At 46.4% G+C, this 24,421-nt stretch overlaps 1 protein-coding gene across 17 annotated transcripts in view; it reads left to right on the forward strand.

Moving 5' to 3' along the window:
* LOC100115302 overlaps window positions 1-24,421 on the forward strand; it is a 70,020-nt gene that overhangs the window by 11,986 nt on the left and 33,613 nt on the right. For 9 of the 17 annotated variants that reach the window (XM_032599963.1, XM_032599960.1, XM_031928903.1 and 6 more), the window contains 10 exons: window positions 12,179-12,992; window positions 15,225-15,406; window positions 15,957-16,075; window positions 16,557-16,767; window positions 17,592-17,869; window positions 18,046-18,649; window positions 20,139-20,528; window positions 20,673-20,729; window positions 20,862-21,036; window positions 21,437-21,658. In XM_032599963.1, coding sequence (XP_032455854.1) covers window positions 12,826-12,992; window positions 15,225-15,406; window positions 15,957-16,075; window positions 16,557-16,767; window positions 17,592-17,869; window positions 18,046-18,649; window positions 20,139-20,528; window positions 20,673-20,729; window positions 20,862-21,036; window positions 21,437-21,658 — 2,405 coding nt within the window. In that variant the 5' untranslated portion in view covers window positions 12,179-12,825. The remainder of the gene's footprint in view (window positions 1-12,178; window positions 12,993-15,224; window positions 15,407-15,956; window positions 16,076-16,556; window positions 16,768-17,591; window positions 17,870-18,045; window positions 18,650-20,138; window positions 20,529-20,672; window positions 20,730-20,861; window positions 21,037-21,436; window positions 21,659-24,421) is intronic. The other 8 variants (XM_031928905.1, XM_031928912.1, XM_031928907.1 and 5 more) reach the window with 6 other exon arrangements.

Genomic DNA, 24,421 nt, shown 5'->3' on the forward strand with positions numbered 1-24,421 from the left:
GGGAAGCTCTCGCGATCGATGCGCTGCGCGGCTGCAAAATCGGGCGTGTGTGTAACCTTTAAACGGCCGGGTCTGGCAGCATTGTTGGAATTTTCAATAATACACACGCAAGGTGTTAAGGGATAAATTTCTCGGTTTTCTTCTTGCTGGTGATTTCTCTCGCGTTTCATACAAAATGCCATTAAAGTAATATCGCATACGCGTTTTGGTTCGATGATATAAGCGCTATATGTGGTTAGGAAGCATTTTGCTTTATATACGGTGCTTGTTAATAATTTGATGACTTATGCGTCAACGGTTTGCCAAATTATACACAGCTCATACTCGGAAAGCGGATTCTGCTGATAGTCTTGACGGTTATATGTGTAGAGGTATACAATATACGTGAAAATTTTTGTCAAATAATATACGTCAAACGATACGAATGACACACGCATTTAACATTCCTTCAACCACAACGCACGATTTAGAAATTAGAGCACGTAACGAGCTAGACTCGATTATAACGCGAAAGAAGCCCTCCGCCGACGAAGAGGAACATCAGAGGGTGGTGCAATCCGATACGGTCTCTTCCCGAGCGAATTTTCAAGAGTGATTCCACCCTCATCACGCGCCTCGTCTCGCACGTCGGGTTCTGAAAAAAAAAACACGCTGCATGCGGAGGAACGCGACGACGTTCTCTCTCTCTCTCTTTCCGAGAGAAATTGGCCATTGTCGTTCGTTTCCCCATACCAATAACCCTTCCTCCTCCTCGTTACGCCTGTTCTTTCGTCGAAGCTTTTTTTTGCACATCAGGGTCTACTACACCCTCGCACCTCTATTCTCGTCCATTACTGCACGCGCTAATATTTTTCTCGCTCCTTTGCGAAGCCGTGTGTTTAAGCAAAGAGCCGTTGCAATCAGTCCGTGGACTCTACTAATTCGATTGACTTAGCTCGCGCGCCGACTTTACTCTACTGGCCCTCGCCTACACCTGTACATACACAGGTATATACGCAGTGGAAAAGGAGACTGACGCGGCCGCAGTCGTGCGCGCAGGGGTAAGTAGGTCAATCAAGCTTTTCCGACGTTGATGCGGATCGCGGATTTTTTTCTCTCTCGTATACACACACCCTTATTTCTTCAAGAAAGACTGCGCGGGCTGAAATAGCGCGTGTGTAAAAATGGGTTCGGTATAGGTGCGTTATATGTGTATAATTGCCGCCGGTTATTTTCGGACGCCTCTCTCTCTCTCTCTCTCTGTGCTGCGAATCGTTATATACGCGCGCTTGGCGGGAGTTTAAATTTATACGAGCAGCCGGCGCGGTGCAGTGTGTATTCGCGGGAGATTTCAATATTAAATACACCAAAGTTGCGAAATTTCAAAAGGAATGCGATAGCGGCCGATCCTCGTGTATATAGCTTTCGGAGATAAAATTATAACGCGAGAGCGAGCCAAGATATATGCATACATCTCATACAGACTGAAAGACTAATCAAGGGATAATATATTGTAACGCTGTTATAAAGCCGCATGGTTAATTCAGCTGCGCAAGATAGCCTGCTGCAACCGCCTCTGGAAGGGGGTAGTTTGAAACTGCGCGTATAACATTTCCGTCAATAAGCGTCATCCAGCGCGACACTTTTAGTTATTCGGGCCCTATTGCAGTTTCCCGCGCAGTCAATTCGCTTATTATAAAATTCGCGCGCTGTATCATTCACGTGTGTGTTTATACCAACCTATTCGCTGCTGCGGTTAAACAATTTCGATAATAACGATGACACACACACGAGCGCGTCAGATTCGACGACGCTCGATTGCGATAACGACGTCGCCGCTCGAATACGCGCAAATATTTAATCGCTCGGAACCGCATATTAACGCTCTTGTGAGAGCTCGACCGCCGCTGCAGCAATTATCGATTCTCTCTCTCTCTCTCTCTCTCTCTCTCGGCTCTGGAACGAAATTATCGAAAATTTTGCAGGCGCTAAAAATAACGCCGAACGGGAGCAAAGACTTTGCTGATTTTATTTTCGTTTTATATAATGTACACTTTATACGCGTACACTTCTAGTTAGCAGAGCTTTGAAAGTAGCTCGATGTAACTGCTATGGTATATCCCCGATATGCGCAAGCAAAATCAGTAGACGAGCCAGCGCTGTGGTCAGCCATCCTTCGCACTGAAGTATACTCGCGTCTTCGGAAAAAGCTGCTCTCTCTCTTGATCCGCCGCGTATACACAGATCCCCGCGAGAGCTTTTGAGGTCGGCTCGCGTAATATTTTCGCCTAGTTCCCCAGCGCTGAATCGACGTTTCGTCGCAGCAGCAGCGTAGTAGTACTACTCCGTGCTCCGTATACGCTGCAGCCGCGTGTAATACGTATACACAGAGTGAGAGAGAGAGGATAGCTGCGCAGGGAGATAGCGCGCGCGCTGTGGGAGAAAGGCCGGATTAGCTCTTCCTCTATATACTCTTTTCCTGCCCCTGATACTCTTGTATGTGTGGGTGTGTGTCGTAGTATACTATACGCGACCGCAGTCGTTTCCTCGCCGCAGGTGTGTCTGTGTGTATGCAAGTCCTCGCGTACGTTGACATTTCGATGCGCGCCAAGGGTTATTGGTTCCCTCCCTCCCCCTCCCCCCCCTCTCTCTCTCTGGGCGCGGCGCTCTGGTACAGTAGCACAGTTCCTGCACGCTCTCTCTCTCTCTCTCTCTCTCTCTCTCTCTTGGATATCGCAGAGCAGCCTCGATGCTCGCTCTCTCATGTATAAACGGCGCGCTTGCGCTTAAACGCTAGTTAACCTCTTTATATTGCTTCCTGTGCAGTGTGATCGACGACCCTCCGCAGAGCGCACTTTTTCTGCCCTCTCGCTTTTTTCTTGCGCCGACGCGATGCCGCTGCGCGTTCCTTATATTGCTCCAGTTTTCCGCTTGTTTTTTTTCTCATCGCGAGAGCGTGCCGATCAGTAGACGATGCCCTGAACGTTATATGTGTACGTAAGTGTGCGTGGGTGTAGAGACGGGCTTTGGAGATATATGGCTCTCGTGTGCAGTGTGATAGTGGTGGGAGAGAGTTTCAATGGCTCTGGTGAATCTCGGCGGGTTATTGAAAATTCTCGGTGCAGCTTTTTGATCCTTTGGGCGCGCGTGTTCGGTTTCTTTTGTGTCCAAAGTACATATTTCGGGGCTTAAAAAAGTTCTTGAATTCTTCCGTGTACGAGCGCACGTGCATTGCTGAATTTTTAAAAAATATCCTGGTCAGTCGGCCTTTTTTTGAAAATCGCGCACAAATCCGGGCTTTGCAAACTGCGATCCACTCGAAAAAAGGCTACTTCTCTGCAGCTGGGCAGCTGGAGCATTACAAGAGGGAGAGGAAATTCCGTTAATGAAAATTCAAATCCAGTCGTCGCGCGCACAAATCCGGTTCCCGCTTAATAAACCATTCGCAGGACTCGCCGCGCGGAACAATGCGCGCCAGAGAGGAAAAAGAGTCGGATTTTCGAGAGAGAAAATCAGGAATCGCAATTTTTCTTTCACACTCGCGCGTCGTTAAGAAAATAAAGGCATATTCTTCCCCGGCGAATATCCTCGTCGTTCCTCTCCTCATTTCTCCGCTGCGAAAACAATGCCTGAGTGAAAAGGAAATTCGAGAGTCCTTTTTATTTTTTACAAAAAAAAAAGAGAGAGAGAAGTCTCGAGAATATGAAGGAAGACCGTGATGTGACACGAGACACCGGATCTCATTCTTTCGCTTCGAGGGATATTAGTTTTGAATCGTTTCCCCGTGTGCAATATCGTAGTTCCCTTCAACTATATGCATTTCATTTCTTTCCTTCCAGCAAACTCGTATTATGTATTATTATTACACGCGAAACGGCTGCATCTTTTGTAAAGCACGAATAATCGTACAAAGATGAGCCTCTCTTTCTCTCTCAGCTCTTGGCTCTCCTAAACTATAAGCTTCTATCTCAAATTGCTTGCAACACAGCGTTCACGTCGGAGCACACAGTATACAGTAGCCGTACTCTTGCAAGCTAGTTTACAAGTCTATACGCTGTGCAGAAGGAGAACTTACGGCTGTCTGACACACGCTGTCCTTTTATCTCAGCGCTTGCGCGCAGTGCGAGGGAGAATTATGCACGGAAGTCGTACATTTCGGACGCGTTATCTGGCCTACCTCGCTGCAGAAGGATTGAGATTAAGTGCCGCTGCCTCCTACTCGCTATGTGTGCGTGTGCGTGTGTGTAATAATCTAGATTACGGGACGCGCGCGCGTAATGTCTAATTCTCCTTTTGTGTGTAACATCTGCATACTTGTTCGAACTTTCAACTAATCCATCTCGTACACGGCGGTATAATCGAGGCGCGAATTATATAATAAACAAACCTTACTTACACCCGCGCGTGGCTACGTCAGATACGATATCCCTAGGGAATATAAAACGCCTTATATATACGAAAAAAAATGTATCCCTTCGTCTGGGGCTTGTATAATACGTTACATTTCTTGCGACTGGATGATTCGTCTCGCGCGCTAGAGCGAAAGCTGGCGAGGGGATTGCTCCCTCAGCCGCGCGTTATAATTGCATCGGGGCTCGAAATCAATATAGCGCTTAGAACGCTCTTTTCGCGCTCACGCCCAAGACCTTCCGCTCTCTACGTATATCTGTACACGCACACACATACACACAAGCTGGCTTCTGTAAATAATTTTAAATACACACATTTTAAATTTCACCTTACTCTCGCGAGACGGACGGTTTTCCTCCGCTAGAAAATTGAAACGTCGGGCAACGATTGCATTTTTCGAGCGCTGCGTTAATTACTACGTGACTATCTGACGTCCGATTAATTAATTTGCTGCTGCTCCGATGCTCCCAGCTTACGATGTATACTGTATACGTGTATGTACTGCCAGGATAGTGTGCATCGTCGATAATTCGCCATCCGTTAGGACATCGCCGAATCGTTACACAGCTGGGACTGACAGTCGATTCGCGTGATGTGTTCTTTTTTGTACGCGCATAGATGCACTGGAGACTCGCGAGTTTTGCAAAAAATTTATAGTGAGGCTGGCAGCTACGGACTGCGTGTGTGCAGTCTTCCCAAAGTGCCTCGTGGATCCTATGCACATATACAATTGTTTACAGTGACGCTGACCCGTATAGATGTGTGAAATAGTACCGGATCATGTCTACGATAAATAAGCCTACGCGTGTATGACAATACATATAGAGGGGAAAAAACGTTTCCGAGTATATCGCGCTCACTCGCAAAATTACCTGCCGACAAAACCAAAAAAAGAAAGCACATCAAGCTCCCGTGCGCGCATCCACTCGAGAAATCCCGCGAGTAAGAGGCGTGTGCAATATATGCGGTGTGTCGAGAGACAAACTCGTGTATCATACATATAGGTATATCCTTCGGGGTTGCGCCGCAGAGCTTTGATCCGCCGGGTACAAGCTCTTCGCGCTGTACGTGTCCTTTCTTCAGTTTCGCCCTCCCTTTTGTCGCGCTGTCGTTATATTAACCAAAGCAGTGTTGTATAACCAAAGGGTCGACGTATGGAGAGACGGTCACGTGTTCGTCTACTTTGATTGTGCTTGTTGTTGCGGGACCATATACGCGTGTAATACCGTATACAGCGAAACGAATTAGGTTAATTAGAGCTTACAGTGTGTATGCGGGCGAGAGAGAGAGAGAGAGAGAGAGAGAGAGAGAGAGAGAGAGAGAGAGAAAAAGGTATATTTAACGGAACTCGCTGCAGCTGATTGAATTAATAATTAGCCCTCGCGAATTCCTCCCGATAGATTTCGCTCTGTTTACCCGATCACCTGGAAATTGGGACGTGTAGGTATATAACACGGCTGAACTAATTACACGAGCTTTCGCGCAAAAAAGCGCGGTACAGTTAATAAACGCATTCGCCCCCCCCCTCTCTCTGATGCATATAACGAAGCACGAGCGAGGGTGAGTAGTCCGTTCCAAAGTGCATTTTCACAATCGTAATTAGTCGAGCGAACGCGTTTTTGCCGGTGGAACGACGGGTCGTACGAAAAAGGTTATCATCCCGCAGAACGTCTCTCCTATACTTCCCTGACTACGACCGCTCTCTCCTCTGTCATACGGTTATTCCATTTTAAGAGCTTTCCGAGAGGCGTCTCCGCTTGCGCGGACGAGCGTTTTATTGAGATTTGGTTTGAATCGCCTAGGGGCCGGGATTTGATGTTTTTTTCTCTCGATCCTTTTCCGAATATATATACCTACTAATTTATCGAACGTCGTTGCCGGACGCGGTCAAAGATTGACGAGCGGTTTTAATTACAAAGTATTTTTAGTTCAGCTGCTGGGGTATAATTGAAAAAATGTTGGATACATATACAGAGAAGCTTTTTTCCTCTCGTCATCGCCGTCGTTTAAATACGACTGGCTCTGGGATATCTGTGAAGATTTCAATTTTCCGCTAACTATTCCCGTCAGTGTGTGTGTGTGCAGGTCACTGTATTTTCCGAATTGCAGAGATGGATATAAACATTCGGATTCGAGAAGCCGCCGCGGTATCGCTCAAAATCTCATTGCGAAAGCGCAACAGTGATACACTGCACAGCGGAGCATCGGGCAGTAAATTCGTGTGCGAAAATCGCTCCGGAATAACCGGCGGAGCAACGCAATCGACACGTTACGTAATCGACCACAACACACGGAGCTACGCAACCCACTGCAGCGACATCGCTATATACACACAGCAGTGGCAGCAGCAGCAGCACCGCATGCAGTGTTGGTTCGGCCCCGGAAACTACCCAGAAGCTCTCTCCCTCTCTCTCTCTCTCTCTCGCTATCTCTCTCTCTCTCTCTCTCTCTCTCCTATTACACAACGCAATCCGTCCCAAGACTGCAGAATAGAAAGAGAGAGGGAGAGAGAGGAGAGAGAGGAATCCTCTCGTGCGCGCACACATCAACAAGTTGAGAATGCAATTTTACCTTGAACTCGCCTCTCTCTCTCTCTCTCTCTCGCGCGCGCGCCACACCCCACTTTTAAAGCGCCCTCTATTTATAGCTTAGTAGAGAGAGAGAGAGAGAGAGAGAGAGAGAGAGAGAGACTCGCGCGCCGTGTGTTCTGCGCCCGCGCTAAGCTCGGAAGAGACCTAATGTCCGCCTCTGCTGTACACACTCGCCCTCTACACCCACCCTCTGGCCACTCTCGTCGTTTAAAACTTTAATTTCATCGTCCGACGACTGCAGGGTCAGCCCGCGCCTAAAAAGCCTGCCGCTCGCGCTGCTGCTATACTGTCTCGTTAATAAGGGCCGAAAACTCGGAGGGCGGCGGGCGGCGGGCTTTTGACCTCCTTTCTCTCTCCGCAGCAGCTGAACTTCGACGCAGCTCTACAGCGTATACTCCTCTCGTCGTCGTCGACTTTCGCTCTTTCCTCTCTCGCTATATAGAGCCTTGTTACGGAGAGCAGATGGCTCGGAGTAACTGCAGCGCGGTATAGAGTGCCTCCTTACGAACTGACGGCTGTCTCTTCTCGCCTGAGCTTTTGACACTCCCCGCAGGATACGGGGGGGGGGGGGGGATGTTCAACGAGGTCGATCGTCAATTGTACGAGATTCGCTCGCTTCTTCGGGGTCTGTATAGGCTTATACACTTATCAGTAGATGCTCACCGAGTTTGGTCAGACGCGACGACTATACTGTAGCTATACTCGTATAAAGAACGCGCGGGTCCAGCAGCGGACAAGGAGGTCAAAGTCAGCCAGCGCATATTCGCCGTCGTTCTCCTGTATAGTATAACACAGTGTCGCGTCCCTCAACCGATAAAACCAAGGCGGCGGCGAGATAGCTCAACCGCTAAGTGGTTGTTGACCTCGGAGAGGCTCTGCGTGCAGCGCATATTATGAAACGTTACGACTTTCCTCTCTGCGATGTGGCGAAGATGACGCGCGGCACGGTATATAACGCCTCCTACGTGTGTCTCTCGCACAAAGGCGCGAGAGCTGTATATCCTTTTGTCGAGCGCTGCTGTGCGCAACGCTGCGGTAATTGCTTCTCTCGGGGGCGGCATCTTCGGCGCAGCGCGCGACTCTCAAAGCTTTTCTCTCATTACGTAATTTTAGCCGGGGAATGTAGAAGAGAGAGAGAGAGAGAGAGAGAGAGAGAGAGAGAGAGAGCGAACTGTGACCTGGATTCGAACCAGATTTCAGCTTTTTTCCTCCGCAGTCTATACCGCTCGATCTTTTCTTCCTTTAAATTCTTCGCGGGGCTTTAAGCATGTTTTCTTATGTACTCGACGTTGTTATGCGAGCTCTCTGATTCAATCACGGCGATCACGTATCATTAACCCCGAAGTGAACAGTTTTCTCCGATCCTGCTCTTGGAAATAAGACTGAAAGAATACCGTACCCGCGAGCAGCCCCGCGTTACGTAATACATCCCACGCGCGCGCGCCGGCATCGTCCTTCAAAAACACTCTCGTACATTTCATAAATCTCGCATCGGAAAACAGCGACGAACTTTCGAAAAGACGAAATGTCTTGCGTAATAATAACATACTCCCCGCGATGTTTGTGTACGATACGTCATTCCTTCACTGCGCGTAATCAAATTGCCTATATACAGTACAGTCTCGGTCGCGCCCCTGTAAACGCGTATTTACGCTCACAGACACGCCTCGCTTCCTCAATTTCTTTCGTCGCCGCTTGCGTCTCGCAGTCGTCGTCCGCCGTGTATTTAATCTCCGGCCCGCCGAGAATCGAATTATGCCCTCTCTCTCTCTCTCTCTCTCTCTCTCTCTCTCTCTCTCTCTCTCTCTCTCTCTCTCTATCTCTCTCTCCCTGTCTTTCGCTCGCTGCAGCTGCAGTTATCTCGAAAACGGACGTCGCCGAATCAATTCGATTTCGATTATCCGCTGCATTGTATGTATCGACAGCGGCTCAAAGCGACTTTTATTGCTCTCGAAAGGAAGACGGCGAGAGCGAGAAGCTTCAGCAGCGTCGACCGCCCTGCAGACATATTTCATGCCACGCCTTTCCGGACAGAGAGAGAGAGAGAGAGAGAGAGAGAGAGAGAGAGAGAGAGAGAGAGAGAGAGAGAGTGTGTGTAGAAAGCGTGCCTGCACTAGCCAATTCGTTCTCTTTTATTTCCCCCGCGCGCGTTCGTTCTCGTTACCTCGCTCACTCCGCAAGAAGCGCGCAGCTCTAACGTTTGATTAATGCGCCCTGTCGTATTAGAGTGCAGCTTTGATTTCCGCGCTGCGCACAGGCCTTGATTTTGCGCGCCGCTTATCCGCGGTATGACATAGGCGAGAGCTGCTCAATTTGTCGGTCGGGCGCGTTTGTATTCCTTAATTAAGTTATGACACGCTATATAATTGTGATTAATGCCTCCTTTTGCCACAGAGAGCGATAGCGCCGCGGGCTATTAGAAATCGATCGCTCTCGTCGTCGTCGTCGTCGTTGAGCGTGCAGTAGTATACGCGTCGCGTGTGCGATGTCGGGAGTGAGAGAAAGAGCTATACTACTGCGTGTCATGTGTATTGCAGTTGTAAACCTGACCCTGGGAATAATTTCGAGGTTGTCGACACATTACCGAGTGCTCCCTTTTCTCACTCTTTCACTCATCCCCGCGCGTATAACACGAGACCGTCGTTCCTTCCGCAGAGAGTTATAGATATAGATAATATGAGGCACAAGCGCGGAGAGACGACGGCGGCGGTTTGCTCGTCGGTCGCGCGCGACTCGATCGTTAGCACTTAAGGAAAGTGGAATATCTGACCACAAGCGGATCGCAACTACTTACGCGGACCGACATTGCTGTTTGACGTAGGATTCCCTCGTCTCTCGCGTCCCCTTTTGTATAAGCTCGACGAGAGAGAGAGAGAGAGAGAGAGAGAGAGAGAGAGAGAGAGAGAGCATCGTCGTCATCGTAGCAGAGTGAGATTCTCTTCGTTTGAACGCAAGCTCGAGCTTGCAGCCAGTTATTCCATGGAATTTGCATACTTGCGCGGGCCGCCTAGGAATCTTGGATTTCGTCGCCTGTCTCCGTGCGCTCGCGCGCAACTTCTACAAAGCCGATAAAACTTGGATTTTTCTTCGCCCCCCCCCCCTCTCTCATATTCTTCAAAGTCGCATTAAGCGGATGAGTTTGCTCGTGTCGCTTTGGGAGTATAGTATAAGAGCGAGCTGAGAAAGTTCTTTATTCATGGCTGCTTGATAATTTTAATGAATTGGCCGAGAGCGATGACGCAATGTTAACGCAGCTATAGCTAGTTGCGGACTTGCGAATTAGTATTTAAATTCAACCCTTTGGAACAAGGCAGACTTTCTCAGAGACAGTTGGCTTTTCAATCGAAGCGAGAGTTAATTTCAGCAGAAACGCTGATGCGCAGATGCTCAATTTCCGCGAGCGGGGACATATAACTTTGCCTCGCTTGTTTTTCAACGTCAACACGCTCGTCACACCGCTGGAAACTGTCTGCATGCGCTTATTTTTTTCAGGTCGCTTTAATCGGCTATACATATATATAGGCGCTACACCGCGGGGAAAAAAGCTCTCGAATCGAGGCTTCGACAAATTTTTCACCTATACACGCGAAAATTGTCCATTACCCTCTCGGCCGCCGCAACCGCGCAACCGCCGCGTGTGTACCGGCTGTCAGATGCATTAGCCGTAGATATATATATATATATATATATATATATATATATATATATATATATATATATATATATATATATATATATATATATATCGGTTTAAAAAAAGAAGCGTATTGATAAACGTCACTTGTTATACTTTTTAGGTCACTAGTTGGTACCGGTGGTTAATTGATGGAGGATACCGACAAACTATTATTTTGTTGCCTGTTTTTCAAACCCTGTGCGGTTTTACATATTTATTTATCATTTTTATAATTGTGAACAGCGACTGGTTTTTATATATCGCGGAAGCTTGTTTTTTATATGTACATACGTGTGCGTGAGATGAATGTTAACGATCGGGACGAATGAGTGCTGTTCGAACGTTCGAAAGAGCTGAAATTGGATTTAAAAGCATCAGGAGTTTTTATAATTGAGAGAATTTTCGTGGAAATACAGCGTTCACGTAAAATCCTTTAGCATAAGGGCGGAGCTTGCATGCAGGTGATTTTATGAAGTTTGAGAGGGCTTTAATGCGTGTCCCTTCTGTACGAAACAATATTCGTGTATTTACACAATTTCCGCGAACATATTCATCCGCATCAATGCACGCGCGAGAGCATGAAGAAAGTGATTGATGCTTTCGTTAAAATATCAACGAAATCTTGGCTTGATTTATCATTTTCCGAGCCTCAAATAACCCTTCCCTAGTTAGCTCAGAAAAAAAGATTTAACAGTGTCAACTTCCGGAAAACTGTATAATTCCCCTTCTTCCACATTGACGTGGATTAATAGCTCAAAAAGTCCAAGGAAACTTTCCGAGTCTCACCCCTCAGACGGCTGGCGGACTTTCCAACGAATCAGTATCTTCATTTGCGTTATAATCAAGACGGATTACATAATACGCGATAAGATAATTTCTAGCGAATACTCACGAAAGCTTACGCGATAAATTCAACTGTTGAAAATCGACGCGTAAGAGCGTTAACATCTTAAGATGCATCGATGCCTTATACAGTCGTTTGCGCGCTTAATACAAAATTACGTTAGTTGTAAGACGGCCTCTGCAAAGAAAACGGGCTTCTAAGGCGAGCTAAGGAGATACATGGGCTCACGTCGATAAAATTGATACATCGCGTTTTGACTAAACTACTTCGGCTCGTAACTACTTTAGCGCGTAATTGACTTTGATCGCTGCACCGATCGATGACGTCGATGGCTCGTCGCGACTATGAGCCTTTTTGCAGTGGGCGTATTTTCTGTGCATATAGTAAGCGCAGCTTGCAGCTTGGGTCACGAAAGGTTGAACGCGCGCTCGCCGGAAATAGGAAATTTTTATATAAATATGCGCGCGCAAATGCTGCCCCGTTATATTGACTGTGATTTTTCACACTCAATTGATCGCGCGCCCGCGCGTACGTAAATAGCAGCGGCGCGAGCGAAGAATAGCTTGTTTTTTAAGTCCGCCAGGGCTAGAGTCGATAGGTTTATTGAAAAGTCCTTTTTGCAGCTTATTATCATCTATACTATGCAATATCCTTATCTCGTGTGCTTTCTGATTTCAGCGACCATGCCATGGTGAAGCTGCTCGTCGCACGCGGTGGCTGGCGATGATGTGACAATAAAGTTACCTCCTGATTCTCTGATCTCGGGGATCTCGAGTCCCGCAGTGTCAATCCAGTGCTTCCTGACAACAAAACAAAAATCAGAAAAAAAAGTATCAAATAAACCTCGAATCAAGTTGAATAATAATAATAATAATAATAATAATAATAGTGAATACAAAAAAAAAGAGAGGAGAAAAACCCGGAGAGCGAGGTAGCGGCGGAGGAAACGGCTGCAGCAGGATTCGACGAAGCGAGAAAGAGTCGGAAGAAGATAGGAGAGACGGCGCTTGCTCAGCAGCAGCGGGAAAAAAGGAAGACGAAGACGGAGCTGGGAAAAAAGGAAGAGGAAGCGAAGGCGGCGAGGGCGCGCAAGAGTCGGGAACCGCAGTGCCAAAGGTCGAGAGAGCCAAGCCAAATATATACCACGTAGATATATATACACATGCGCGTTACGAGCGCGTACACACTGTGTCAAAGAGAGAGACGGAGCGACTGAGAGCAAAGCCAAAGCGAGTATACCGCTTTAGCGCAGACTGATAAAGACGCTTCCAGATTGAAGAGGAAGGGGGTAGTAGAAGAAGTAGAGAATATATAGAGGCTCGAAAATGGGCAACAAATTGTCGTGCAGTTGCGCGCCCCTGATAAAGAAGGGCTACAGATACGAGGACTCGCCGTGGCAGGCTAACGCCCGGGGCCGTATGAGCGGCAGCGGCGAGCGCAGGGGCGAAACTGGTCACTTGCTCAGGTGCGGAAGCTTAAGAGAGCGGAAGAGGTGCGCATACCATTGACAACCATTTCGAACCATTCCATTATTGGATATATATTGAGTCTCGTATTTTATTTTCCTTCTGTCGAACACTCACACACAGACCTTTGTTTTAGTCGTTTCTGTTTTCGTAACATACACACTGTCTTTGGTTTTGCTGTGCGGTATTCCTTTTTCGATTATGATAGTGTCCTTTTGTTTCATTACTGTCGTGAGTGACCACACTATACTAACTGTATGTACACACCTGTGGTAATGTATAAAATACACACTTGAGACTGTTAGAGAGAGAGAGAGAGAGAGAGAGTGCACTGAGCAAAATATTTGAGAATTCGAAAATAAATCGGTTACGAACCGTCCGAGCTGATACGTGTCTCTCTGTTTTTCACGCATTTGCGAGCGCCTCGGACTACTTGGACGCTAACACTCTACGTACGCGCAAAGTTTCGCTAAACAGAATTTTGAGCAGCCAACTTGCTAGGAATGCCTCTTGAGTTATATTGTAACTACTTACGGCAAGTAGTTCGGATGCATCGACAACTGACTGATGGCATAACTTCTTGCCTGTCTACGGAATATTAAGGCTGCTCTCTCGTCAAGCTTTTGACTAACCGAATAAGATGTGCCTTTTCAAAAGCTCGAAAAACAGGAAACGTTTCCTCTAGCTTATAATGTATAGCAGTCAATCGAAGAAAATATTTCTCGAATTTACGAATGTTTTGCCAGTGCAAGCGTATGAAGCACTTTTCCACGTCACGTCCTTCCCAAAAAAACCTTTGCAATTCAACTTTGATTCATCCGTACGAAACTTTTCCCAAATACAATTTGTCTCTCATTCTTATATAAAAAACGACGTTTCTCTGACTAGTCCTTGAGTGTTTGTTATCCGCGTTTGTCGTAGTAAATCTAAAAAAGAAAAAAAAAGTTCGAAATTGTCGCGAAAACTCATGATTCTATCTCTCTTTCATTTCATCCTGTACACCACGCTTTGCACGAATAGAGAAGCTTGTGTTTGTAGACGTGTGGTTCGTTGGTAGAAACGCTTCGGTGTCTGCGGCTGTTTCGAGGGCATCACGGGAAGCTTCCGATATACATATGCTTTATCCACGTGTGTATGCATGCACGCAGGCGAGAGGGAATAGTGTTTCTTTCACTCGTTGCTATACCTTCTTGCTTTGCACTCGCGGTTTTATTTACATGTACGTGTATTTGGGAAGCATATAGTTTAAACGCGGTTATGTATTTTCAGGGGGGTGGATTGGGCGAGAAATAAAAGCGAAACTCTGTGTGCGCGATGAATAGACGATGTTTGGTGTGTAAACACACACCCACATACACTGGTAGAGTTATATTCTTTGGTGGTTTTGTGCTTGCGGGGAAACATCGCTACGCTGTATGTGCATGTGCGCAGGAGAACATCCGTTGTGTATAATAGCTTGTATGTTTTGTGTATTGCTTAGTACGACGTGTTTTCCTGGGAATCACAACGTCGTAGATTCGATCGAGAAGTAAAAAAACAATTTCGAAAAACGAGAAACGAGAGAAGTATAGTAAAGGCATTCGCCGGGCGTCGGAGAAAGAGCAAGGCATCGAAAGCCTGAATTAAATAATTATCGTTTCATTTTCCGGTCCGACGACGCCGGGGCTCGAAAGCGCTAACGGCGTAGTCGCTATTCCACGAGTATATATACATGCATAGACTCTGAGAAAGTCGCGCCGGAGAAGAGGGAGTGGGTAGTCTATAACACGTTTACACAGACGCAGCGAAGACGAGGCTGGCGTGTTCTCGAGGGCTTTTGTCTTACAGCGCGCAACTCCATTTTCCTGCGCGGCCGCGAAAATCACGCTGAATTTGCATTTGTTTGCGCGTATAAAAGCTCGGCCACTCGCTCTTCTCGGCTTTTCCTTCGAACTCTTCTCTGTATACTTATATATATATATATATACGTCGCACACACAGTCTTTTGTAGACTCACGTACTTTCTCGCCGCAGCCGCCGCCTTCGTCGTATACGTATACACGCCGCGGCGGTAGATTTAAGTCGTGTACGTGGAGGAAGAATTTTTCTCGCTCGCGCCGCCGGGAAAACGCTTTGACCTAGTTTTCCAAACGAGAATACGTCGTGTGAATTTATATGCATCTGTGTGCTGTAATATATAGCTATTTATAAGAGAGAAGGCGAAAAAGGATCACTGTGTGCTAATGTCACGGGCGAGTACGTCCGTTTGTCTTTCGCAGGTTGTGGGCGGAGGTGTTTCACGTGACGAGCGGCGCCGGCAGCGTGAAATGGCAGCAGGTCTCGGAGGATCTCGTGCCGGTCAACATCGCCTGCATCCAGGACTCGCCCGAGACCATTTTCCATATCACAGCCTACAACTGCCAGGTCGACAAGATCCTCGACGTCCGACTCGTTCAGCCTGGTAATTATTGCGCGCTTCGCTCTATGTTTCTGCGATAGGTGTATGTGTGTTATAGATACGCGGCCTCCTTTTTCCGCTGTGCCTTCTCGTTTTACGCTCGGAGGGCTTTCGACGCAGATGGAACCGAGTGGAGAGCTATCTTCTTTCTCGGATTTAGGGAAATTTATTCCGCTCGCGGGATTAGTTCTATTTTCAGCGCGAACCGAAGGGAGCAGCGGCTTATGCCGAGCGAGCAAGCTTTGTAATAGCACAGAATTCTCAGTTTTGCAAAAACACGTTGTAGAAAGGCGTTTGCGGAATTCGAATCTCCTGCTCCCGGTAAATGTCCGTTTGTGCGGATGCGCACGCGCGCGTGCATACCTTTGGTATCCGTGAAACTATTCCGTCGAAATTGTTGTAAGCTATTTCTATGCGCTTTTAAAATTTGATTTGGAGATGCGACAAACATTCGTTCTCCGTTTGCATAGACGATGTGTATATATATATATAAAATATACTAACTGATAACTCTACGTACACGGATTGTTAATCTCGTTTTGCCTGCTTTCAGGAACCCGAATCGGCCAGGCGTCAGAATGCTTTGTCTACTGGAAGGACACGATGACAAACGACACTTGGGGACTGAATTTCACTTGTCCGATTGATGCAAAGCAATTCCGAGAATGTGTCGTAAGTAATTTGACGTTTGCTTTCCCTGCGATTCGACTCTGCATTATACATATATGCATGATATCTTCGCGCGCGTATACCAGTCGAGGAGATCGGGATTGTAAAAACATCGGAGAGCTGGAAAGGGCTGTAGGACGGAGAAATTCATTAAAATTCCGAGCGCAAACTAATCAAAAGTTTCATTGAAAATCGTCACGGCATTTGATCGATACATTTTTCACGGGAAGTCGCAAAAGTATTCGATGAATATTCATTCTCTTCTTCGAATTATCGCGTGCGCTGTGTCTCATTACGTAAACCCTACGCTGAAATTCTATCCTTCGTTCGGATGAAGAATCTTTCTCCAAACGCTGATCCAATTATATTGTTTCAACTGATATAACCGGTGTGGATTTCTCGTGCTAGTTCGCCGCCGCGAAACTTTATGCGTACCGAATTTTTTATACCACAACATTCTGATGATCGTCTTCTCTGTCTGCAGTCGCCATCGTTCAAGATCTCTCGCAAGGCCTCTTCCTCGTACTCCCTGCGGCTGGAGCCGTTAAACAAGCAGAACAAGGTGAAGACGCGGCGAAAGCCACTGTCGACTCCCGCCTCGCCGAGCAGGTCGTCGCGCGAACCCCAGTGCACATGTATGACGACTGAACAGTTAAACCGGCTGCGTCAGGATCCGAGATACAGGCCCACTTGCGGTACGTACGCTGCTGCTGCTTCTATCGATTGCTGCCACCGCCGCTGCGCTGCCATCTCGCTCCTCTGAACCTACTCGCGCAGCGCCGCCGCCCGCCTTTTGCCAAGCCCAAATGGAATAATAAATCGGCTGCCGCAGGCAGCCGTCGTATATGTGCAGCTCTGCTCTGGATTTTCGTTCGTCGCTAGTTGTGACGCTAAATTCCCTCTCTCTCTCTCTCTATCGTGTCTCTGCGCATTGGTTACTTACCCGGAGTGCAGGCGTCGTGAATACTTTTTTTTTTGGTGCAGAGAGATTTTTATGTGGAGAGATGCGGCGTTCGGTTGGCCTTATCTATGAAAGTGAGAGGAGGGGGGAAGTCTTCTTTTAGTTGAAAGTTTGATAGACTGCGGCTTGGCGAGGTTTTTAGGCCAATCGCGGCGACGTGAATGTAAAGGTCCCTAATTCAATTACCAGTAATGAATTGTGTACTTAGACCACTCTTATTTGGAAGGCGTTTTCGCGGTTATGATTGTAATTAGTCTGGTCTCGCGATGTAGCTCACGTTGGAGATTATTTAATTATGTGAAGAGTAGCGTGCGTGTAAAAAAGTTAATTTAATTTGACGCTACCAAAGTAGGATAAATTTAGAGAGCGCTGTAAAAGAAATAAGTACGCTATGAAAATTGAAAGAGCTCATCCGCTTCTATAACGTCTGACCAGAGCCGAGGTGTTACCACTTGCTTAAACATCGAAACAGAACAAAATCTCATAGATTTAAATCGCATTTACACGAATTTTTGTTCTGTAGAATTTATTCTAATTCAAGCTCTATGTAAATTGCAGCAGTTTCATCGACGCTGCCGAGGATTGCAAGCCGTTCAGCGGATGCTGAGATGAATGCCCGGGACAAGATCACGACGGCCACCTCGGCGGCTTCCCTTTACGACAACGTCAATAACACGAATGCCAGTGGTGGTGCGGCTGGAGGCGGCCCAGGAGGCAAGGTCCTTAAGAACCAGGACTCGCTTAAGCTGAAAGACAAGCAGCAACAGAGCGAGACTTGTCAGACGACGCCCAAGACCACTAACGTGGCTATCGGCACGGTAAACGTCGGCTCGCAGGTGTGTCTTCTTTTTATCGGAAAATCGTTAGTGTTGAATGAGTAGTGTCTAAACTGATGTTAAAACAGCTGTGATCACTTTGAATGAATGCAATGTCAAATTTAGAGTTTTCAATTAATTAATAATGCATTTTGTTCTGCAAAGACGAAGTTAATTATATTCTGTTCTTATCACAGATCGACGTGCCAGAGGAGAAAAATACAGGCCCATCGCCGAAGAAGCCGGGCAAGTTGGAAAGACAGGACAGTTCAACTCAGCAGAACGGCCCGGAACGCGAAAGCCTCAAATCTGAGGGTACGCAGGCGGGTGGTAGTCTCGCTAGCAGATACCACCATCGTAAGGACCAACTCCACCACACCAAGTCCGCCGACTATACCGAGCTCGAGATGCAGAACGGCAATATATTCAATATCAACAACAACAATCATGGCGGTGGCCGGCGCAACAAGAGCAAGAGCACCGATGATATGCGCATCGAGAACGCTCATCATCAACAGCAACACGGTGGACCTATGGGTCCACCAGGCCTTGACCATCAGACCCTCAAACGCATGCTCAAACCGATGTCGAGCATCGACAGTCCGGTCACCTCGCCCGAAATGACGCGCAAGCGGCACATTCACCACGGCTATCATTATCACCCGAACAACAACAACCAGAAGTATGTTATGTCCGAGGCAGAGAACGACAACTATACGCTCGCCTATCCGCCAAGGCATCCCTACAACAACAAGTTTCAAAACTCAAGGAGCGTGCACGAAATGGATCGACAGTATTCCGGTATTGACGGCGGGCTACTTTTTTCAGCTTATTTATTTGGCTTATCGTGTGGATGATTTTTGCTTGCACTGATAAAAAAGTTTCGAGGAAGAAGCAGAGGTTGCGATCGATGCGTTGATATTTTAACGGCCTTGCTGATAAAAGGCCAAGATTAATGATCGTGCTGAAATAGCTTGTTATCTTGATGCACTTCGATTCGTTGAATAATTTATACTAAATACTTATAATTATGCTGTTGTTATCTAATAGTGTTAAATTTTGATTTAAATAAAACTCCCGGTTTTTTATGGTCAAATAAAAAATGTTCTTACCAGTGCAAAATAAAATCAGCTATACGTTAATAGGAAAGGCTTGGCTTTACTCTACAAAATCATAGATTTTCTAGTGAAAATTCGCTCGATCTCCAATTATAGTTGTTGAGTGAATCTTCAACTAGGCTTAGCGCAGAATCAATTTCTAGTTTCATAATTAGAGATATAGACAAAAAAAAAATTAGATGACATGACTGGAACATTAACTCAAATACAACTAGCTGCTTCAATAGATTTTAAACCGTGATTGTCAAAATAGAGTAAAGTAAGAAACAATGTGTTATGAAAGTTTTTTGTGTTTGTTTTAAAGATTAGCTTTTCTAACATATTTCATGACACTTGTTTCATACTAGCTATTTACAATAAGAATTTTTACAAAATATATACTCGACAAGTAATTCACGTTGTATTGAATTTTTAAATATCTGTTTCGTGTGAATTTTGACAACTAATTATATAACTTAACTATTCTTATTTGAATCTAAATATTGAGCACTGTTTTGCTTAATATTCTTCTAAGACTACGATTTATTGCACAATCTCACTGAAAAGCATTGCAGATTAATGCAATAATCACAGAAAACAAATAATTCTTGATCTTGCATGAATCAATGTTTTTTGATGTTACAAATTAAAAATTTCCAATCTAAATAAATGTAATCTATCACGTCCTCTGCATAACCAAGTCACGTTTGTTTTTTGATAATCTTATTCAATACTTGTCAATGTATAATTCAAAGCTGTGAATCTCTGAATAGTTTAATAATATAAAAAATAAATAAAATTCAGTCAATGAATCATTGATATTGAGCACTAATGTTATCAGAAATTCACAGTCCACTTCTATCGACAAATTCACGTTTTTAAATGTTTAAAGGATGTCATTCGCTGCATCGATAGTTGCACTGCCACCCTTTACTAAAAACAAATAAAAACATTAGATAAAGCAACAACCTAGCAAAAAAAAAAAACTCTAGTCCGCCAACGATCCTAATGCACCAAAAACTATGCATATCCAACCCTAGCTCACACGCAACCAAAAGCATCAGGGAAAAAGAGAGAGGCGAAAAAGCAGCCGCCGCAGGAGAAGTCGTACGCTCTCGGCGGTGGGCCTGCTGTAAGCCGCGCTCGCACCACTTCCGACTCGCTGCACGTAGCAAACTGTCTGTCCTTTGTAGGCGGCCGAGGCCGGATGTACTTAGATTTGGAACGTAATCGGTGCACAGGTGACATGTCGCCGCCTTCGGACAACCTCGTCTTCGAGAACCACTGCTACGCGACGACGCCGAGCTCCTCGAACGGCAATTCAGACATGGAGCAGCCCCAGTCCCACTGCCAGTCGCGTCGCTGCAACAGTCAGGCCTATCACCATCAGCCCTCCCAATCACAGGCGCAGCAGCAACAGCAGCAGGGTCCGCATGCTGCCTCGACGCCAGGTAGTCCGACCAGTAGGCTGCTACTCGAGTACGAGATGCATCTCAGAAACACTCTGGCCAAGGGCATGGACGCCGAGAGCTACAGTCTCCACACGTTCGAGGCGCTGCTCACCCAGAGTATGGAGAACCTGGGTAAGATTGGGCCTCTCGCGTTGCCTCTCTCTTTCTCTACCCCAAATCATGAGCTCTGCATATAACCTTCACAGTTTATTGAATTTAGCCTCATTTTTTATTTCGACGATCGTTTCACCGAACTCACTGAGCTTTGTTTTGCAGAATTCGCCGAAAATATACCACTTAATGTTCAACGTACACCTCATGCATCAAGAAGACGTTAGTATGACACTCCATTTATCATTAGAACGCATAGACATATAATTATAGAGCGCATATTTTCGGCAAAGCAGTATCGATCCTTATCACGGCGTCGTTCTGTTGCTCATGAATTTCCTTCTGGTTTTCTAGGTCCAAGCGCTAACAACAAATCATCGACTTTACCTCAATCTTACCGATACTGCAATGAAAGGCAAAATAGCAAGGACAGGGATGGCTACTACAGCGACAGGAATGAGATCATTCGCGAGAAGAGAGAACGTGAGCTTGATCGTGATCGAGGATACTTGAGCGACTACAATTCAAGGTGCGCTCTTACTTCATATCTATTAAATAAATAGTTCGAGCTCACAACTGATAGCTTTGGTTATAACAATAGCCTGCTTTGAAAATTAAGCTGTCACATCCAATTAAAATATTCGCACGCATACAGAAAGCCTTGAACCTTGCATACACGACGAAAAGGGCCGGCCCTTTGTCAAGTCCGCACAGCGCGTCGCATAGCAATCTATCATTGCCCCGTATACGTGCACCTCAGCAACAAAGGCACTGTCGAGCATAAACATATCCGCTGCAGGAGCAAAATTCTACAAGTAATAAAAAAAAATAGAGCGTGCGGAAGACAAAAGGGCAGCGTTGACGGGATAAAAGCACGCATGCATGAATAACAGCAAAGAAAGAAAAAAGTAAGGATGCTCGTTTTATAGATGCGCCAGCTGTATTGGAGAGTCAGCGAGAGCCCAGTGGTTCCGGCACTCAGATGGTTGGCAGTCGGGCAGCTCGACCATGGGCTCGGCAGCCTCGAGCTCGGCGCCTGGCTATGGCGGCGGTCATAAGGGACCCTGGGATTCGCTACCCTCCCTGCGTCACGAGGGTAGTCTCAACGACAGCGGATACAAGTCCAATCGCACCGATTCCCTCGAACACAGGTACGTCATGGTCTCCTCTACAAGTTTTAATCACTCTGCACCAAACGTACCAAAGACTCTCATTGCACGACTATGTGAGCTATGTGCGTAAAAAATGTTCTAAAGATCAGAGCGAAGAATTTCGCAAGCTGTGAGAAAAACAGTAACAAACACGACTCGCGCAAGAAAAGCAGCGGCAGCACAAAGAAAGTCTCGGTCCCCAAAGAAAGTGCAACTAAGCTGAAGTCGAGGCACCACACACGTACACGTCCGTATACTAGCACGCAATCATTTTCGCTGACACGGAAATTCTCTTTCCGCGTGTGTCGCCGAGCAAAAAGCTTGCGCGCGCGTGCGAGCATGAAGGAAGAAAATATGGGAGCCGGAACACGCAGCGGCAAAAGAAGTAGTGCCTGCAGCAGCAGCAGCGCCCATACACACACGCAAGTAGAAGAAGAAGAAAAAGTAGGTGTACTGGAAAGAGCCGGAGCCGTGAAAAAGGGTCGAAAACTAGCTCGGCTCAAGAAAACAAAGTTCTGCAGAGCGTTTCGCCACCTTAGACACGAAAGAGAGGGAGAGATAATTGCATTTTTAGGGGCGGGTAACTAGCTTCATTGTATTGACACGCCTACGCGGGACCGCAGAGTCTACGGCTTTGGATTTATAGGATCGTATATAAGAGGGGAGCTCTTCGCGGCTCTTAGCGGGAATTTTAACGGACCGAGACGCGGATTAAAACGCGAATGTCTAATTGGAGAAGTTTGCGAGAGGAACTCTGCTGCTGCGGCTGGCTCTTATTCAATATTGATTTTTCTTTGGGCTGGGTAAGTTGGTGAAAAGTTTAACGCGACCTGGTAGTCGTCCTGTGCTTGAGATATAGTTTATGCGAGGATCGAAATTTCCCGGCGTTTGTTTTGCGGGCTGATTGTTAATTTGAGATAGGAGGAGATTTGAGTTTGCTCATGCATATACCAAATCAAAGACATTGTCTGTATTAAAGTAGTCGCGTAATTTATAAAGAAAACGTTAACCATTGTACAAGCGACTATCCATTTTCCGGTGCTATTGTTTCGTAAACTTGAAATTAACCAAAGCTGGTAAAACAGGTTTCTAGGCTGCGCTCGATGATAAAGTTATCGCACTAGCAATTGATCAGGTAGACTATACTGGTATCTTTAGCGGATATACATCTTATCTTTAGACAATTTCAAACGATAACACTCTGATCGACGATAATAGAAAAGGCGGATTATTCTTCGCTAATTAATTACTGAATCAACAACAAATTAAACTCGACGCATCGACATTCAAATAAAATTCAACAGCGAAAAGGCATCAGTCCCTCTCGCACGCAATTAACTTGCAAATGAGCCGAATAAATATTCCACTTAATTACCGAAAAACAGCATTGTCATCCGGGAAAAATCAAAGTCAAGAATACGTGAAGCCGGATTCGCGCACAAATAAGGCTTCAGTCGCACATAAAGGCAAAATAGAAAGAAAAAAGTATGCACGTACAGACAGTAGCATCGAAAAGACAAAGCCAGGAATCGCAGGGATATTCATATTCACAGACATAAAAAACGCAGTGGGTTAGGGTGTTGCGATCGCGTCGAGAGCCGCAGCACTCCGATCAAAGCACCTCGCGGAAGCCAATAACGCGGAATTAGTCGGGGGCCCCATTCTGTCTCCGTGTGTGCGTTATGCATAGGCGCCGAGCGAAAGGGAGAAGCTGCTATTGTGAGCGCATCATCGCGCGCACTTGAACCCACGAGGTTTTTCGGCAGCGCGCGCGCGCGCGCGCGATTCGCTCGACGGGTTTTGTTCTTCATTCACTGTACGTTTTGCAGCTCCCCCTCCTCCTCTCATCGTCTTTCTAGCCGAGAGAAGGGAAAGAATGCTGCGACGTCGTGGAGCTGAAGTGATCATCGAGCTGTAGAGTGCGCTTTTCGATTGTTTGATTATTGCGAAAAAGCCGAGGGAAAACATTCCGAGTGGATTTTCAGATTATACATTCATCGTATATTCCTATCGATTACGTTGAATGGGATTGTTAACGCGCAACGAATTAACGGACTGCGTAATACATTGTCGCATAACAGCCGCGTAAAGACGTAATAATATTATTCCACGAAATATTAATATACTTAACCCGAACGCACAATTCGTGTCCGAAACACCTCTGCTCGTTGCTCGGTCCGTCTAGAAGGCAATAGATCGGCTTAGTCCCGAGCGGCGCGGTGACGTAATCCCCGAGCTTTTCTAAAGTAATTTACGGACGGACTCTCGCTCGCGCTTAATCCTGCCGCTTTAATCCGCCTCACTTTCGCTGTCTTTCGCAAATCTCCATTATGATCTGGTCGCCGTGTTTACTCGTTACGTGTGTACCTTAGCCTGCATCTCGTATCTCCGGCATCCAGGTACATATTTTTTCCGATGCAGCGTCGCGCGCGAAGGGCGAGTCGTCGTCGCGCATTGTTTCACTTGCGCCCTCTTCACTTTTACTGCACGCGAGTGCAAGCGAAGCTTTCGCTTGTATGTACACCTACATGTAGCGCCGTCCGGCTGGGGCTTTTGAAACACCCTTCTTGCGCGAGACAGTAGCGGCAGGATCACCTAATTTTTCCGAGGATCTGATGAGCTCTCTGGTGATCTAGTCTCTACTATACCTTTTTTCATCTCGCATTTTTATGGAACGCGCGGTTCGTTAAAAATCTGCTCTAAAGGTTTCTTTATTTTTATGCGAGCTGTGGAAACGCGATTTTGTCAATGCATTTTATGGCT

This window comes from Nasonia vitripennis, chromosome 4, assembly GCF_009193385.2.
Source record: "Nasonia vitripennis strain AsymCx chromosome 4, Nvit_psr_1.1, whole genome shotgun sequence".
NCBI classification, from domain to species: Eukaryota; Metazoa; Arthropoda; class Insecta; order Hymenoptera; family Pteromalidae; genus Nasonia; species Nasonia vitripennis.